We start from the raw sequence: 17,847 nt of genomic DNA, 5'->3' as shown, positions 1-17,847 counted from the left end.
AAAGTTGTGTTCTCAAGATAGCTTTAACAATAGGTGCCATCTCAGCTCAGATAATACATTGAAGGTATGAGATTAAAGTCAGTCTGTGTCCCAATGTTAGGTCAGCCTGATTCTATTTCTAAAGTGGGATTTACAGAATCTTACATGGATTTATGCAGTTTTTGAGCAAAATAAAATGTAATTCTGCAAATACAAATTCACCCCACAAACTTATATGTGTCTGTGTGCAGGGGAGACCGAGTGAGTGTGTGCATGTGTGTGTCAGGATGTGAGTGCCTGTGAGAGAGTGTGTGTCTGTGGGAGGGGGATATGAGTGTCTGTGAGAGTGTGTGTAAGTGAGTGTAATAAGTCTGTGAGAGGGTGCATGTTTGGGAGTGTATATGTGAATGTATGAGAGAGAGCTTGTGTATAAGAGTGGGTTTGCGTGAGTGTGTGTGTGTGTTTAGTACAGTGAGGTCGCCTGTAGTGTGACATGAACCCAAGATTCTGGTTGAGTCCATCCCCATGCCTCTGCTCAGCCACTTTGTGTTGTTGAGTGTCCCAAGGTCTGCCTTGGAGGATGGTCATGCAAAGGTCTGAGGCCGAATGTCCCTGACCATTATTAGGACTAGCTGTCAATCCCAGTTTCTTATTCATGATTACATTTAAACTTATCTTCCTCCACAATTAATCCTGGCCTCTGGATTACTAGTCTGCTGATATTAATTATCTGCTGATTTCCCCACTGCACTGATGGAGGGAAGAGAGCGCTGCACCACTGGAGACTCAGTACTGAGGGATCACTGCACTGATGGTGAGGCAGTATCGAGGGACTCTGCACTGTTGAAGGGTCAGTTAAGAGGAAGCTCTGCACTATCAAAAGATTATTACTGAAGGAGAACAGCACTGTCGGAGAATCAGTCCTGAGTTTTTTTGCACCATTGAATGGTCAGAATGGAGGTTATCTGGAAATTACTATCTGAAATGGTGTTAAAAGTGAAACTGTCACAACATTTAGATGATCATTTGAAATATCCTTATACAAGGATATGGGCCAAGTACAGGAAAAGAGACTGGAGTAGCTAGATGCTTGATGACTGGCATGGATGTAATGGGCTGAAGGGCCTCTTTATATGCTATAGAAAACCATGAACCTATGAAAGCTAGTGAAATATGCGCGAACATCGATTTTCCTGCTCCTCGGGTGCTGCCTGACAGGCAATGCTTTTCCAGCACCACACTCTCGACTCTGATCTCCAGCATCTGCAGTTCACACTTGCTCCTCGTAAAAACCCATCTGGGTCACTGATGTCCCTTAGGGAAGGAAACCTGCTGTTCTTACCCAATCTTACCAACCCACAGCAATGTGTTAAACTCTTAATTAACTGCTCTTTGAAATAGCTTAGCAGACCACTCAGTTTGAGGGCAATTGAAGATCACTAATAATTGACAACCCACCAGCAATTCAAACATTCTCTGAACGTATGTGTCAAAGTGTCGAATAGTCAAGCTGGGATTGGTGCCCTGGGCACTGAGCAGCTTGCAATTCAACTCCAATTTATTTCAATGGACAGGACAGAGGATTTAGATTAGATTCCCTACAATATTGAAACAGGCCCTTCGGCCCAACAAATCCACACTGACCCTCTGAAAGTAACCTACCCAGACCCATTCCCCTACTTTTACCCCTGACTGATGCACCTAACACAATGGGCAATTGAGCATTGCCAATTTACCCGACCTGTACATCTTTGGACTGTGGGAGGAAAGCGGCACACCTGGATGAAACTCACACAGACACGGGGAGACTGTGCAAACTCCCCACAGACAGTGGTCCGAGGTTGGAATCAAACCTGGGTCCCTGGCGTTGTGAGGCAGCAGTGTTAACCACGAGACACGCGGTGCTCCATTTAGCATGTGTGGGTGTGTATGTATGTATATATACTATTTTACTTTGCACAAACACATTGTAATGACCGTTCTTACGCAGATTCTCTTCATTTTCCCATTCAGTGAAGCACCTGCTAGTGCTCTCCATGTTTCAGGACAGACTCGGGATTGAGGTGATCAGAGGCAAGCCCCAGCCCCCAGGGAAACCACCAGTCTGCAATGTCTTTAATCAGAAGCGCAAGGTAACTTTGTTATATTTGTTCAGTGGATGTGGGTGTTGCCAGCAGTTATCATCCATCCATCTCCATTCTCTGCAGAAGGTGGGGGTGAGCTGCCTTCTTGAACCGCTGCTGTAAGTAGACACACAATGCCCTGAGGGAGGGAGTTCCAGAACATTTGACTCAGCAACACTGAAGGATGGGCGACATAATTTCAAGTCAGAATGGTGAGTGGCTTGGAGGGGAACTTGCAGGGATGGTGTTCCCATATATCTGCTGCCCTTCATGATAGAGGAAGATGCTGTTGAAGGAGGTTTGGCAAGTTGCTGCAGTATTTATTGGACAGTAAGTACATTCTGAGACATTTCAGAGGTTAATGGAAACTTAATGGGATAGAAAAGGTGAACCAAAGTACTGCAGGGCTAGAGGACATAGGGTCAGGCTTATGGTGGATATGTTGAGTACCGCTATCAACAAAGATTTCTCAAAAAGTAATTGCATTTGTATTTCATCTTTAATATTGTAGAACATCCAGAGAAATTTTACAGGATTAAACAACATTGCACACTCAGCTATATAAGGAAGTATTAAGATAGGGGATCAAGCTTGGCCACAGAGTCCAATTTAAGAATGAAAATGTGAGCGGGGGGGACAGGGTTTGGGAAGGAATTCTGGGCAGGGACGCCTGTGTGAGTGATGGAGAGATCCAATTTGAGGATGTTTGTGAGTCCAGAAAGTGAGGAATGCAGAAATCTTGCAAGACTGGAGGAGGTTAGAGAGATCAGAAAATTACTCACTGCAGCTGACTTTATCAAAACTGACAGAATGCAGTAAGGTGGGCTGTAAATCTGATGGTATTTCCATCGAACCTCCCAGATCATTTGTGGTGGATTTTAACCAGTTCCCTGCAGTGGCCAGTAAACGTGCTTGTCTGAAGCTGGCAGGTTCATTATGTTAAATATTTGGATCAGGACCTGATGGGATTGGGGCCTGAGTGTGCAGGGGGTTCCTCACTTCAGTGTGTCTCCCTACTGTTGTGACAAATTCCATTGCACATGTAACTGGGCTCATGCCTCCCAGTGTCAGGGCAGACTAAGAGTTTCAATTGTGAAGTTCACACCTTTCTCGGGGTTAAATTGGAGCTCCTTGAGTTGCAGTGTGGGCAAGTTACTCTTGTTGCCAGGGGTTGGGTAGGAACTCTGATTTTGAACTTTAAGTCATTGAATGACAGTGCAGACGGATACTCTCTGTGTCACCTCTTTGGGAGAGGTATCCAATTATGCTGTTTCCCCATAGTCTTATACTGAATCTGCCCTTTCGAGCAGTCTGTTCCAGATCACAACTCAGAAACCTGCTCATCTCCCACCCACCCCCCCTCTTCCCCACAACCTCAACCAACAGTGGGTTGATTACAGATGGTCTCTATTTTCTCAAAGCAACGTGGAGCTGTAAATTTTTCATCATTGGGACAGCTGCACTAAGGCACTTAAATACTTCATATTTAATTTCCCACTGCTTGGAATTCCAGGATTTTTGGGGATTCAAATCCATTTTCTTCAGTGTATGAGTAATGACGTAATGATCAGGTTGGCTTCCTGCTGCAGGAGTGCTAGGGCTAGGAAACCTTCGTAGTCAAGATTCTGAACTGTGTCTCACATACTACTGGATCACTACTTGAGGAAGTTCCCTTTTGCTGTTTCAGGTCAACAGTCACATTCCACGGATTCCTAAACAGGACCTGGTGTTGGAAGCCGCTGAGCAGCTCCTGGAGCTGGACCAGGATGGAGAAGGAGGGAGCCAGTCTGACGATGAAGAGATGGAAATTCCAACACCACCACTTGCCATCTGCACAGACCTTCTGTCATCAGTATCACACAGGATCTGCCCATTGGAGAGCAAGTCCTCTGAAGGGAGCTCCTGGACTTCAGATCAGACAATCAACGAAAAGGAAATAGAGGGGTTCTTCATGACCCAGGTCAGTTCTATCAAAGATACCATGATTATAGACTGCTTCTTATGTTAGAGGAACAGGGAGTTAATGGCACAGTGCATTGAGAAAAGTAAGAAAATCTCAAATTCAGATGAACCACATTCTTTGCGATTTTGGCCTTATTGGAAAAGTCAACATTAGTTGCTCATTCCTAAATGCCCTTAAACTCAAATGTTTTGCTTAGCCATTTGGGGGAGCAGTTAAGAGTCAACTATGTTGCTATGGGTCTGGAGTCACATATAGGGCAGTCTGGGTAAGGACAGCAGATTTGCTTCCCTAAAGGATACGACCACAGAGATAGGTTTTTACAACAATCAATGATAATTTCATGATCACCATAACTTAGACTAGCCTCTGATTCCAAATTTTATTTTGCAAATTTAATTTCAATTCTCTCAGCTGACTTATAGACTCCTAAATGTTTACAGCGCAGAAGGAGACAATTTGGCCATTGTGTCCATACCAGTCAACCAAGATCTGATTCCATCTTCCAGCTGTTGACCCATAGCCCTGGAGTCTATGAAAGTGAATATCTAAATGCTGCTTAAATGTCACAAGAGATTCTGACTCAATCGCTGTGAGTTCCAGACTCCCAGTGCCTTCTGAGTGTGAAGGTTTGTACTCAACTCCTCTCTGAACCCTATTCATCTTACCTTAAATCTAGGCTCCCTTGTTATTGACCTCTCTACTAACGGAAGATGTATCTTCCTGTTCCCCCAATCTATGCCCCTCATTATCTTGCATACCTCTGTCAGGACCCCTTTCAATCTTCGCTGCTACATTGAAAACAACCACAACCAATCTAATTGTTCCTCACAGCTCAGGTCCTCCAGGCAGCAGCATCTTGGTCAGTCTCCTCTCTATTGCAATCACATCTTTCCTATAATGTGGTGACCAGAACTGCACATAGTACTCAGTTGTTATCTAACCAGTGTTTTATACAGTTCCAATATAACCTCCTGACTTTTTTATTCTATGGCTCAACCAGTAAGGACAGGTATTCCATATACCTTCTTAATCACCTTACCTTGTTGTCCTGCTACCTATAGGGATCTTTTGATGTGCCCACCAAACTCCCTCTGCTTTTCTGTACTTTCTGGGAGCCTGCCATTTATAGTGTAATCCCTGCCTTACCAGCTCCCCCCAAATGCATTTACATCACACATTTCCAGATGTAGGCTTGTTCACTGAGCTGGAAGGTTCATTTCAGACATTTTGTCAACATACTAGGTAACATCTTCAGTGGGCCTCTGGACGAAGCATTGCTGATGATTCCTGCTTTCTATTTATATGTTTGGGTTTCTTTGGGTTGGTGATGTCATTTCCTGCAGTGATGTCATTTCCTGTTGGGATGTCATTCCTGTTCTTTTTCTCAGGAAGTGGTAAATTGGGTCCAAATCTATGTGTTTGTTAATAGAAGTCTGGTTGGAATGCCATGCTTCTAAGAATTCTCGTGTATGTTTCTGTTTGGCTTGTTCCAGGATGGATGTGTTGTCCCAGTTGAAGTGGTGTCCTTCCTCATCTGTATGCAAGGATATTAGTGAGAGAGGGTCATGTCGTTTTGTGGCTAGTTGATGTTCATGTAGCCAGGTAGCTAGTTTTCTGCCTGTTTGTCCAATATAGTATTTGTTATAGTCCTTATAAGGTATTTTGTAAATGATATTAGTTTTGTTTGTTGTCTGTATAGGATCTTTCAATTTCATTAGCTGCTGTTACTAGTGTGTTGATGGGTTTTGGGCTACCATGATGCCAATGGGTCTGGCAGTCATTTCCGAGATGCCTTTGATGTAGGGGAGAGTGGCTAGGGTTTCTGGACACGTTTTGTCTGCTTGGTTGTGTTTGTTGCTGAGAACTGTGTTTATTGGGTACCTGTTCTTTTTGAGTACACTGTATAGGTGATTTTCCTCTGCTCTGTGTAGTTCCTCTGTGCTGCAGTGTGTGGTGGCTCATTGGAATAATGTTCTGATACAGCTTTGTTTGTGGGTGTTGGGATGATTGCCTCTGTAGTTGGTCTGTATGCGTTGTTTTCCTGTAGACGCTGGTTTGAAGTTCCCCATTGGCTGTTCGCTCCACTGTGACATCTAGGAATGGCAGTTTGTTGTTGATTTCCTCCTCTCTAGTGAATGTTATGCCAGTAAGGGGATTATTGATGGTCTTGAAGGTTTCCTCTAATTTGTTTCATTTACTGATGACAAAGGTGTCATCCACGTAGCGGACCCAAAGTTTGGGTTGGATGGTTGGCAGAGCTGTTTGTTCGAGTCTCTACTAAGAACCCTGATATCGGAGATCCCATGGGTGTTCCATTGGTTTGTCTGTAGGTTTTGTTGTTGAAGGTGAAGTGGGTGGTAAGACATAGGTCTACTAGCTTGACGCTGCTGTCCTTTCTGATGAAGTTAGTGGTGTTTGGTGTAAGTGTCTTTGGGTCTTCTAATAGTGTAGTCAGTGTTTCCTTGGCCAGGTTGATGTTGATTGATGTAAACAGGGCTGTGACATCAAAGGAGACCATTATTTCATCCTTTTCTATCTTAGTGTCTTTGGTCTTCAGGAATTCTTGGGTGGAGTGGATGGAGTAGCATGAGTCTTCTACTAAGTCCTTTAATCTTTTGTGTAGCTCCTTGTCCAATCCGTAAGTTGGTGTTCCAGGTAGCGAGACTATGGACTGAGGGGGGGGTTCTGGTTTGTGAATTTTGGGTAATCCGTAGAAGTGTGGTGTGTGAAATCTGTTTGGTTTCATTTTTTGGAAGTTGGTCTTATTTATTTCTCCAGATTTCAAATGATTTTTGAGTAGGGCTATGATTCAGTTCTCTAGTTGTGGGGTCCGGTCTATCACCACCACCTGTCGATAAGTGTTGGTATCTGCAAGTAGTGCATTCGCTTTTTCAATGTAGTCTCTTTGGTTTAAAATGACTGTCAAGCATCCTTTGTCTGCAGGTAGGATAACAATGTTTTTATCTTTTTTTTAGTGTTTCTAGTGCTTTCCTTTCTTGTGTATAGAGCGTGTTTCCTTCCTTTTTTCTGCTTAATGTTGGTGTGACTACCTGTCTGATAGTTTGCTGTGTTTCTTCTGTGAGTTGGTTGTCTTTCACTGTTTCTAATGCTGCAAAGGACACCACTTCAACTGGGACAACACATCCGCCCTAGGACAAGCCAAACAGAGACACGCACGAGAATTCCTAGAAGCATTCCAACCGGAACTCTATCAACAAACACATTGACTTGATCCCGATTTATCACTCCCTGAGAAAAAGAACAGGAAATGACATCACCACAGGAAATGACATTACCAACCCAAAGAAACCCAAACATATAAATAGAAAGCAGGAATCATCGGCAGTGCTTTGTCCAGAGGCTCACTGAGGATGTTTCCTAGTATGGTGACGAAATGTCTGAAAATGAACCTTCCAGCTCAGTGAGCAAACCTACATCAGAACCTCAACCTGAGCTACAAATCTTCTCAAAACCCGCTAACACATTTCCAGTTAACTTCCATTTGTCACTATTCTACACATCTGAACAGTCTATTCATATTCTCCTGCAGGTTGTGGCTATTCCTCCTCATTATTTACAGAGTGAAACAGCACGGAGCAGACCCTTCAGTCCAACCAACCATAGAATCATAGAGTGATAGAGACATGCAGCATGGAGCAGACACTTCAGTCCAACCAACCATAGAACCATAGAGTGATAGAGACATGCAGCATGGAGCAGACACTTCAGTCCAAACAACCATAGAATCATAGAGTGATAGAGACATGCAGCATGGAGCAGACACTTCAGTCCAAACAACCATAGAATCACAGAGTGATAGAGACATGCAGCATGGAGCAGACACTTCAGTCCAACCAACCATAGAATCATAGAGTGATAGAGACATGCAGCATGGAGCAGACACTTCAGTCCAAACAACCATAGAATCATAGAGTGATAGAGACATGCAGCATGCAGCAGACCCTTCAGTCCAACCAACCATAGAATCATAGAGTGATAGAGACATGCAGCATGGAGCAGACACTTCAGTCCAACCAACCATAGAATCATTGAGTGATAGAGACATGCAGCATGGAGCAGACCCTTCAGTCCAACCAACCATAGAATCATAGAGTGATAGAGACATGCAGCATGGAAGCAGACACTTCAGTCCAAACAACCATAGAATCATAGAGTGATAGAGACATGCAGCATGGAAGCAGACACTTCAGTCCAAACAACCATAGAATCATAGAGTGATAGAGACATGCAGCATGGAAGCAGACACTTCAGTCCAAACAACCATAGAATCATAGAGTGATAGAGACATGCAGCATGGAAGCAGACCCTTCAGTCCAAACAACCATAGAATCATAGAGTGATAGAGACATGCAGCATGGAGCAGACACTTCAGTCCAAACAACCATAGAATCATAGAGTGATAGAGACATGCAGCACGGAGCAGACACTTCAGTCCAAACAACCATAGAATCATAGAGTGATAGAGACATGCAGCACGGAGCAGACACTTCAGTCCAAACAACCATAGAATCATAGAGTGATAGAGACATGCAGCATGGAAGCAGACACTTCAGTCCAAACAACCATAGAATCATAGAGTGATAGAGACATGCAGCATGGAGCAGACACTTCAGTCCAAACAACCATAGAATCATAGAGTGATAGAGACATGCAGCATGGAGCAGACCCTTCAGTCCAACCAACCATAGAATCATAGAGTGATAGAGACATGCAGCATGAAGCAGACACTTCAGTCCAACCAACCATAGAATCATAGAGTGATAGAGACATGCAGCATGGAAGCAGACCCTTCAGTCCAAACAACCATAGAATCATAGAGTGATAGAGACATGCAGCATGGAAGCAGACCCTTCAGTCCAAACAACCATAGAATCATAGAGTGATAGAGACATGCAGCATGGAAGCAGACACTTCAGTCCAAACAACCATAGAATCATAGCTTGATAGAGACATGCAGCATGGAGCAGACCCTTCAGTCCAACCAACCATAGAATCATAGAGTGATAGAGACATGCAGCATGGAGCAGACCCTTCAGTCCAACCAACCATAGAATCATAGAGTGATAGAGACATGCAGCTTGAAGCAGACCCTTCAGTCCAACCAACCATAGAATCATAGAGTGATAGAGACATGCAGCATGGAGCAGACCCTTCAGTCCAACCAACCATAGAATCATAGAGTGATAGAGACATGCAGCACGGAGCAGACACTTCAGTCCAAACAACCATAGAATCATAGAGTGATAGAGACATGCAGCATGGAGCAGACACTTCAGTCCAAACAACCATAGAATCATAGAGTGATAGAGACATGCAGCATGGAAGCAGACCCTTCAGTCCAACCAACCATAGAATCATAGAGTGATAGAGACATGCAGCATGGAGCAGACCCTTCAGTCCAAACAACCATAGAATCATAGAGTGATAGAGACATGCAGCACGGAGCAGACACTTCAGTCCAAACAACCATAGAATCATAGAGTGATAGAGACATGCAGCATGGAGCAGACCCTTCAGTCCAAACAACCATAGAATCATAGAGTGATAGAGACATGCAGCACGGAGCAGACACTTCAGTCCAACCAACCATAGAATCATAGAGTGATAGAGACATGCAGCATGGAAGCAGACACTTCAGTCCAAACAACCATAGAATCATAGAGTGATAGAGACATGCAGCATGGAGCAGACCCTTCAGTCCAACCAACCATAGAATCATAGAGTGATAGAGACATGCAGCATGGAGCAGACCCTTCAGTCCAACCAACCATAGAATCATAGAGTGATAGAGACATGCAGCATGGAGCAGACCCTTCAGTCCAACCAACCATAGAATCATAGAGTGATAGAGACATGCAGCTTGAAGCAGACCCTTCAGTCCAAACAACCATAGAATCATAGAGTGATAGAGACATGCAGCATGGAAGCAGACACTTCAGTCCAAACAACCATAGAATCATAGAGTGATAGAGACATGCAGCATGGAAGCAGACACTTCAGTCCAACCAACCATAGAATCATAGCGTGATAGAGACATGCAGCATGGAAGCAGACACTTCAGTCCAACCAACCATAGAATCATAGAGTGATAGAGACATGCAGCACGGAGCAGACACTTCAGTCCAAACAACCATAGAATCATAGAGTGATAGAGACATGCAGCACGGAGCAGACACTTCAGTCCAAACAACCATAGAATCATAGAGTGATAGAGACATGCAGCATGGAAGCAGACACTTCAGTCCAAACAACCCTAGAATCATAGAGTGATAGAGACATGCAGCATGGAGCAGACCCTTCAGTCCAACCAACCATAGAATCATAGAGTGATAGAGACATGCAGCATGGAAGCAGACACTTCAGTCCAAACAACCATAGAATCATAGAGTGATAGAGACATGCAGCATGGAGCAGACCCTTCAGTCCAACCAACCATAGAATCATAGCGTGATAGAGACATGCAGCGTGGAGCAGACACTTCAGTCCAACCAACCATAGAATCATAGAGTGATAGAGACATGCAGCATGGAAGCAGACACTTCAGTCCAAACAACCATAGAATCATAGAGTGATAGAGACATGCAGCATGGAAGCAGACACTTCAGTCCAAACAACCATAGAATCATAGAGTGATAGAGACATGCAGCATGGAAGCAGACACTTCAGTCCAAACAACCATAGAATCATAGAGTGATAGAGACATGCAGCATGGAGCAGACACTTCAGTCCAACCAACCATAGAATCATAGAGTGATAGAGACATGCAGCATGGAGCAGACACTTCAGTCCAAACAACCATAGAATCATAGAGTGATAGAGACATGCAGCACGGAGCAGACCCTTCAGTCCAAACAACCATAGAATCATAGAGTGATAGAGACATGCAGCATGGAAGCAGACACTTCAGTCCAAACAACCATAGAATCATAGAGTGATAGAGACATGCAGCATGGAAGCAGACACTTCAGTCCAAACAACCATAGAATCATAGAGTGATAGAGACATGCAGCATGGAAGCAGACACTTCAGTCCAAACAACCATAGAATCATAGAGTGATAGAGACATGCAGCATGGAAGCAGACACTTCAGTCCAAACAACCATAGAATCATAGAGTGATAGAGACATGCAGCACGGAGCAGACACTTCAGTCCAAACAACCATAGAATCATAGAGTGATAGAGACATGCAGCACGGAGCAGACACTTCAGTCCAAACAACCATAGAATCATAGAGTGATAGAGACATGCAGCATGGAGCAGACACTTCAGTCCAAACAACCATAGAATCATAGAGTGATAGAGACATGCAGCATGGAAGCAGACCCTTCAGTCCAACCAACCATAGAATCATAGAGTGATAGAGACATGCAGCATGGAGCAGACCCTTCAGTCCAAACAACCATAGAATCATAGAGTGATAGAGACATGCAGCACGGAGCAGACACTTCAGTCCAACCAACCATAGAATCATAGAGTGATAGAGACATGCAGCATGGAAGCAGACACTTCAGTCCAAACAACCATAGAATCATAGCGTGATAGAGACATGCAGCATGGAGCAGACCCTTCAGTCCAACCAACCATAGAATCATAGAGTGATAGAGACATGCAGCATGGAGCAGACCCTTCAGTCCAACCAACCATAGAATCATAGAGTGATAGAGACATGCAGCATGGAGCAGACCCTTCAGTCCAACCAACCATAGAATCATAGAGTGATAGAGACATGCAGCATGGAGCAGACCCTTCAGTCCAACCAACCATAGAATCATAGAGTGATAGAGACATGCAGCATGGAGCAGACCCTTCAGTCCAACCAACCATAGAATCATAGCGTGATAGAGACATGCAGCATGGAGCAGACCCTTCAGTCCAACCAACCATAGAATCATAGAGTGATAGAGACATGCAGCATGGAGCAGACCCTTCAGTCCAACCAACCATAGAATCATAGAGTGATAGAGACATGCAGCATGGAGCAGACCCTTCAGTCCAACCAACCATAGAATCATAGAGTGATAGAGACATGCAGCATGGAGCAGACCCTTCAGTCCAACCAACCATAGAATCATAGAGTGATAGAGACATGCAGCATGAAGCAGACCCTTCAGTCCAAACAACCATAGAATCATAGAGTGATAGAGACATGCAGCATGGAAGCAGACCCTTCAGTCCAAACAACCATAGAATCATAGAGTGATAGAGACATGCAGCATGGAAGCAGACACTTCAGTCCAACCAACCATAGAATCATAGCGTGATAGAGACATGCAGCATGGAAGCAGACACTTCAGTCCAACCAACCATAGAATCATAGAGTGATAGAGACATGCAGCACGGAGCAGACACTTCAGTCCAAACAACCATAGAATCATAGAGTGATAGAGACATGCAGCATGGAGCAGACACTTCAGTCCAAACAACCATAGAATCATAGAGTGATAGAGACATGCAGCATGGAAGCAGACACTTCAGTCCAAACAACCCTAGAATCATAGAGTGATAGAGACATGCAGCATGGAGCAGACCCTTCAGTCCAACCAACCATAGAATCATAGAGTGATAGAGACATGCAGCATGGAAGCAGACACTTCAGTCCAAACAACCATAGAATCATAGAGTGATAGTGACATGCAGCATGGAGCAGACCCTTCAGTCCAACCAACCATAGAATCATAGCGTGATAGAGACATGCAGCATGGAAGCAGACACTTCAGTCCAAACAACCATAGAATCATAGAGTGATAGAGACATGCAGCATGGAAGCAGACACTTCAGTCCAACCAACCATAGAATCATAGAGTGATAGAGACATGCAGCATGGAAGCAGACACTTCAGTCCAAACAACCATAGAATCATAGAGTGATAGAGACATGCAGCATGGAAGCAGACACTTCAGTCCAAACAACCATAGAATCATAGAGTGATAGAGACATGCAGCACGGAGCAGACACTTCAGTCCAACCAACCATAGAATCATAGAGTGATAGAGACATGCAGCATGGAAGCAGACACTTCAGTCCAAACAACCATAGAATCATAGAGTGATAGAGACATGCAGCATGGAGCAGACCCTTCAGTCCAACCAACCATAGAATCATAGAGTGATAGAGACATGCAGCATGGAGCAGACCCTTCAGTCCAACCAACCATAGAATCATAGAGTGATAGAGACATGCAGCATGGAGCAGACCCTTCAGTCCAACCAACCATAGAATCATAGAGTGATAGAGACATGCAGCTTGAAGCAGACCCTTCAGTCCAAACAACCATAGAATCATAGAGTGATAGAGACATGCAGCATGGAAGCAGACACTTCAGTCCAAACAACCATAGAATCATAGAGTGATAGAGACATGCAGCATGGAAGCAGACACTTCAGTCCAACCAACCATAGAATCATAGCGTGATAGAGACATGCAGCATGGAAGCAGACACTTCAGTCCAACCAACCATAGAATCATAGAGTGATAGAGACATGCAGCACGGAGCAGACACTTCAGTCCAAACAACCATAGAATCATAGAGTGATAGAGACATGCAGCACGGAGCAGACACTTCAGTCCAAACAACCATAGAATCATAGAGTGATAGAGACATGCAGCATGGAAGCAGACACTTCAGTCCAAACAACCCTAGAATCATAGAGTGATAGAGACATGCAGCATGGAGCAGACCCTTCAGTCCAACCAACCATAGAATCATAGAGTGATAGAGACATGCAGCATGGAAGCAGACACTTCAGTCCAAACAACCATAGAATCATAGAGTGATAGAGACATGCAGCATGGAGCAGACCCTTCAGTCCAACCAACCATAGAATCATAGCGTGATAGAGACATGCAGCGTGGAGCAGACACTTCAGTCCAACCAACCATAGAATCATAGAGTGATAGAGACATGCAGCATGGAAGCAGACACTTCAGTCCAAACAACCATAGAATCATAGAGTGATAGAGACATGCAGCATGGAAGCAGACACTTCAGTCCAAACAACCATAGAATCATAGAGTGATAGAGACATGCAGCATGGAAGCAGACACTTCAGTCCAAACAACCATAGAATCATAGAGTGATAGAGACATGCAGCATGGAGCAGACACTTCAGTCCAACCAACCATAGAATCATAGAGTGATAGAGACATGCAGCATGGAGCAGACACTTCAGTCCAAACAACCATAGAATCATAGAGTGATAGAGACATGCAGCACGGAGCAGACCCTTCAGTCCAAACAACCATAGAATCATAGAGTGATAGAGACATGCAGCATGGAAGCAGACACTTCAGTCCAAACAACCATAGAATCATAGAGTGATAGAGACATGCAGCATGGAAGCAGACACTTCAGTCCAAACAACCATAGAATCATAGAGTGATAGAGACATGCAGCATGGAAGCAGACACTTCAGTCCAAACAACCATAGAATCATAGAGTGATAGAGACATGCAGCATGGAAGCAGACACTTCAGTCCAAACAACCATAGAATCATAGAGTGATAGAGACATGCAGCACGGAGCAGACACTTCAGTCCAAACAACCATAGAATCATAGAGTGATAGAGACATGCAGCACGGAGCAGACACTTCAGTCCAAACAACCATAGAATCATAGAGTGATAGAGACATGCAGCATGGAGCAGACACTTCAGTCCAAACAACCATAGAATCATAGAGTGATAGAGACATGCAGCATGGAAGCAGACCCTTCAGTCCAACCAACCATAGAATCATAGAGTGATAGAGACATGCAGCATGGAGCAGACCCTTCAGTCCAAACAACCATAGAATCATAGAGTGATAGAGACATGCAGCACGGAGCAGACACTTCAGTCCAACCAACCATAGAATCATAGAGTGATAGAGACATGCAGCATGGAAGCAGACACTTCAGTCCAAACAACCATAGAATCATAGCGTGATAGAGACATGCAGCATGGAGCAGACCCTTCAGTCCAACCAACCATAGAATCATAGAGTGATAGAGACATGCAGCATGGAGCAGACCCTTCAGTCCAACCAACCATAGAATCATAGAGTGATAGAGACATGCAGCATGGAGCAGACCCTTCAGTCCAACCAACCATAGAATCATAGAGTGATAGAGACATGCAGCATGGAGCAGACCCTTCAGTCCAACCAACCATAGAATCATAGAGTGATAGAGACATGCAGCATGGAGCAGACCCTTCAGTCCAACCAACCATAGAATCATAGCGTGATAGAGACATGCAGCATGGAGCAGACCCTTCAGTCCAACCAACCATAGAATCATAGAGTGATAGAGACATGCAGCATGGAGCAGACCCTTCAGTCCAACCAACCATAGAATCATAGAGTGATAGAGACATGCAGCATGGAGCAGACCCTTCAGTCCAACCAACCATAGAATCATAGAGTGATAGAGACATGCAGCATGGAGCAGACCCTTCAGTCCAACCAACCATAGAATCATAGAGTGATAGAGACATGCAGCATGAAGCAGACCCTTCAGTCCAAACAACCATAGAATCATAGAGTGATAGAGACATGCAGCATGGAAGCAGACACTTCAGTCCAAACAACCATAGAATCATAGAGTGATAGAGACACGCAGCATGGAAGCAGACACTTCAGTCCAACCAACCATAGAATCATAGCGTGATAGAGACATGCAGCATGGAAGCAGACACTTCAGTCCAACCAACCATAGAATCATAGAGTGATAGAGACATGCAGCACGGAGCAGACACTTCAGTCCAAACAACCATAGAATCATAGAGTGATAGAGACATGCAGCATGGAGCAGACACTTCAGTCCAAACAACCATAGAATCATAGAGTGATAGAGACATGCAGCATGGAAGCAGACACTTCAGTCCAAACAACCCTAGAATCATAGAGTGATAGAGACATGCAGCATGGAGCAGACCCTTCAGTCCAACCAACCATAGAATCATAGAGTGATAGAGACATGCAGCATGGAAGCAGACACTTCAGTCCAAACAACCATAGAATCATAGCGTGATAGAGACATGCAGCATGGAAGCAGACACTTCAGTCCAAACAACCATAGAATCATAGAGTGATAGAGACATGCAGCATGGAAGCAGACACTTCAGTCCAACCAACCATAGAATCATAGAGTGATAGAGACATGCAGCATGGAAGCAGACACTTCAGTCCAAACAACCATAGAATCATAGAGTGATAGAGACATGCAGCATGGAAGCAGACACTTCAGTCCAACCAACCATAGAATCATAGAGTGATAGAGACATGCAGCATGGAAGCAGACACTTCAGTCCAAACAACCCTAGAATCATAGAGTGATAGAGACATGCAGCATGGAAGCAGACACTTCAGTCCAACCAACCATAGAATCATAGAGTGATAGAGACATGCAGCATGGAGCAGACACTTCAGTCCAAACAACCATAGAATCATAGAGTGATAGAGACATGCAGCATGGAAGCAGACACTTCAGTCCAACCAACCATAGAATCATAGAGTGATAGAGACATGCAGCATGGAAGCAGACACTTCAGTCCAAACAACCATAGAATCATAGAGTGATAGAGACATGCAGCATGGAAGCAGACACTTCAGTCCAAACAACCATAGAATCATAGAGTGATAGAGACATGCAGCATGGAAGCAGACACTTCAGTCCAAACAACCATAGAATCATAGAGTGATAGAGACATGCAGCATGGAAGCAGACCCTTCAGTCCAAACAACCATAGAATCATAGAGTGATAGAGACATGCAGCATGGAAGCAGACCCTTCAGTCCAAACAACCATAGAATCATAGAGTGATAGAGACATGCAGCATGGAGCAGACCCTTCAGTCCAACCAACCATAGAATCATAGAGTGATAGAGACATGCAGCATGGAAGCAGACCCTTTGGTCCAACATGTCCATGCTGACCAGATATCCTAAATAAACTTAGTCCCATTTGCCAGCTTTTGGCCCATATCCCTCTAAACCCTTCCTTCCTATTCATATACCCATTCACATACCTTTTAAATGTTGTGATTGTACCAGCCTCCACCACTTCTGCTAGCAGCTCATTCCATGCACACACCACCCTCTGCATGAAACATTTGCCCCATAGGTCCCTTTTAAGTATTTCCCTTCTCACCCTAAACCTATGCTCTCAAGATTGACTCCCCCACTTTGGGCAAAAGAGCTTGTCTATTTACCCTATACATGTTCCTTATGATTTTATAAACCTGTATAAGGTCACCTCTCAGCCTCCGATGCTACAGGGAAAATACCCCCAGCCTATTCAGCCTCTCCCTATCGCTCAAATCCTCCAACCCTAGCAACATCCTCATAAATCTTTTCTGAACCCTTTCAGGTTTGACAACATCGACCTCACCCACAACTTCCACCTCACCTTCAAATTCACTTGGTCCATCTAGGACACCTCTCTCCCCTACCTTGACCTCTCCATTTCCACCTCCAGCGACAACCTCCAGACAGACGTTTACTACAAATCCACAGACTCCCATTACTACCTGAACTACACCTCCTTGCACCCAGGATCCTGCAAGAACTCTATTCCCTTCTCCCAATTCCTCTGCCTCCGCCACATTTCCTCGCACGAGAAGACGTTCCACTCTCAAGCTTCCCAGATGTCCACCTATTTTGAACAACATGCATTTCCATCCAGACAGCCCTCCATCACACCATCTCCACTCCCTGTTCTACTGCTCTAAACCCAACCCCTTCCAAACATTATAAAGACAGAGTGCCCCTTGTCCTTACCTAG

At 44.4% G+C, this 17,847-nt stretch overlaps 1 protein-coding gene across 2 annotated transcripts in view; it reads left to right on the top strand.

Moving 5' to 3' along the window:
- Window positions 1-17,847, top strand: part of xrra1 (X-ray radiation resistance associated 1) — a 102,728-nt gene that overhangs the window by 66,715 nt on the left and 18,166 nt on the right. For both annotated transcript variants that reach the window (XM_072576728.1, XM_072576729.1), the window contains 2 exons: window positions 1,993-2,111; window positions 3,790-4,062. In XM_072576728.1, coding sequence (XP_072432829.1) covers window positions 1,993-2,111; window positions 3,790-4,062 — 392 coding nt within the window. The remainder of the gene's footprint in view (window positions 1-1,992; window positions 2,112-3,789; window positions 4,063-17,847) is intronic.

Source organism: Chiloscyllium punctatum, chromosome 9 (assembly GCF_047496795.1).
Source record: "Chiloscyllium punctatum isolate Juve2018m chromosome 9, sChiPun1.3, whole genome shotgun sequence".
NCBI classification, from domain to species: domain Eukaryota; kingdom Metazoa; phylum Chordata; class Chondrichthyes; order Orectolobiformes; family Hemiscylliidae; genus Chiloscyllium; species Chiloscyllium punctatum.
The sequence above is the reverse complement of the archived record's forward strand: the minus strand, read 5'-3'. Positions and strand labels throughout refer to the sequence as shown.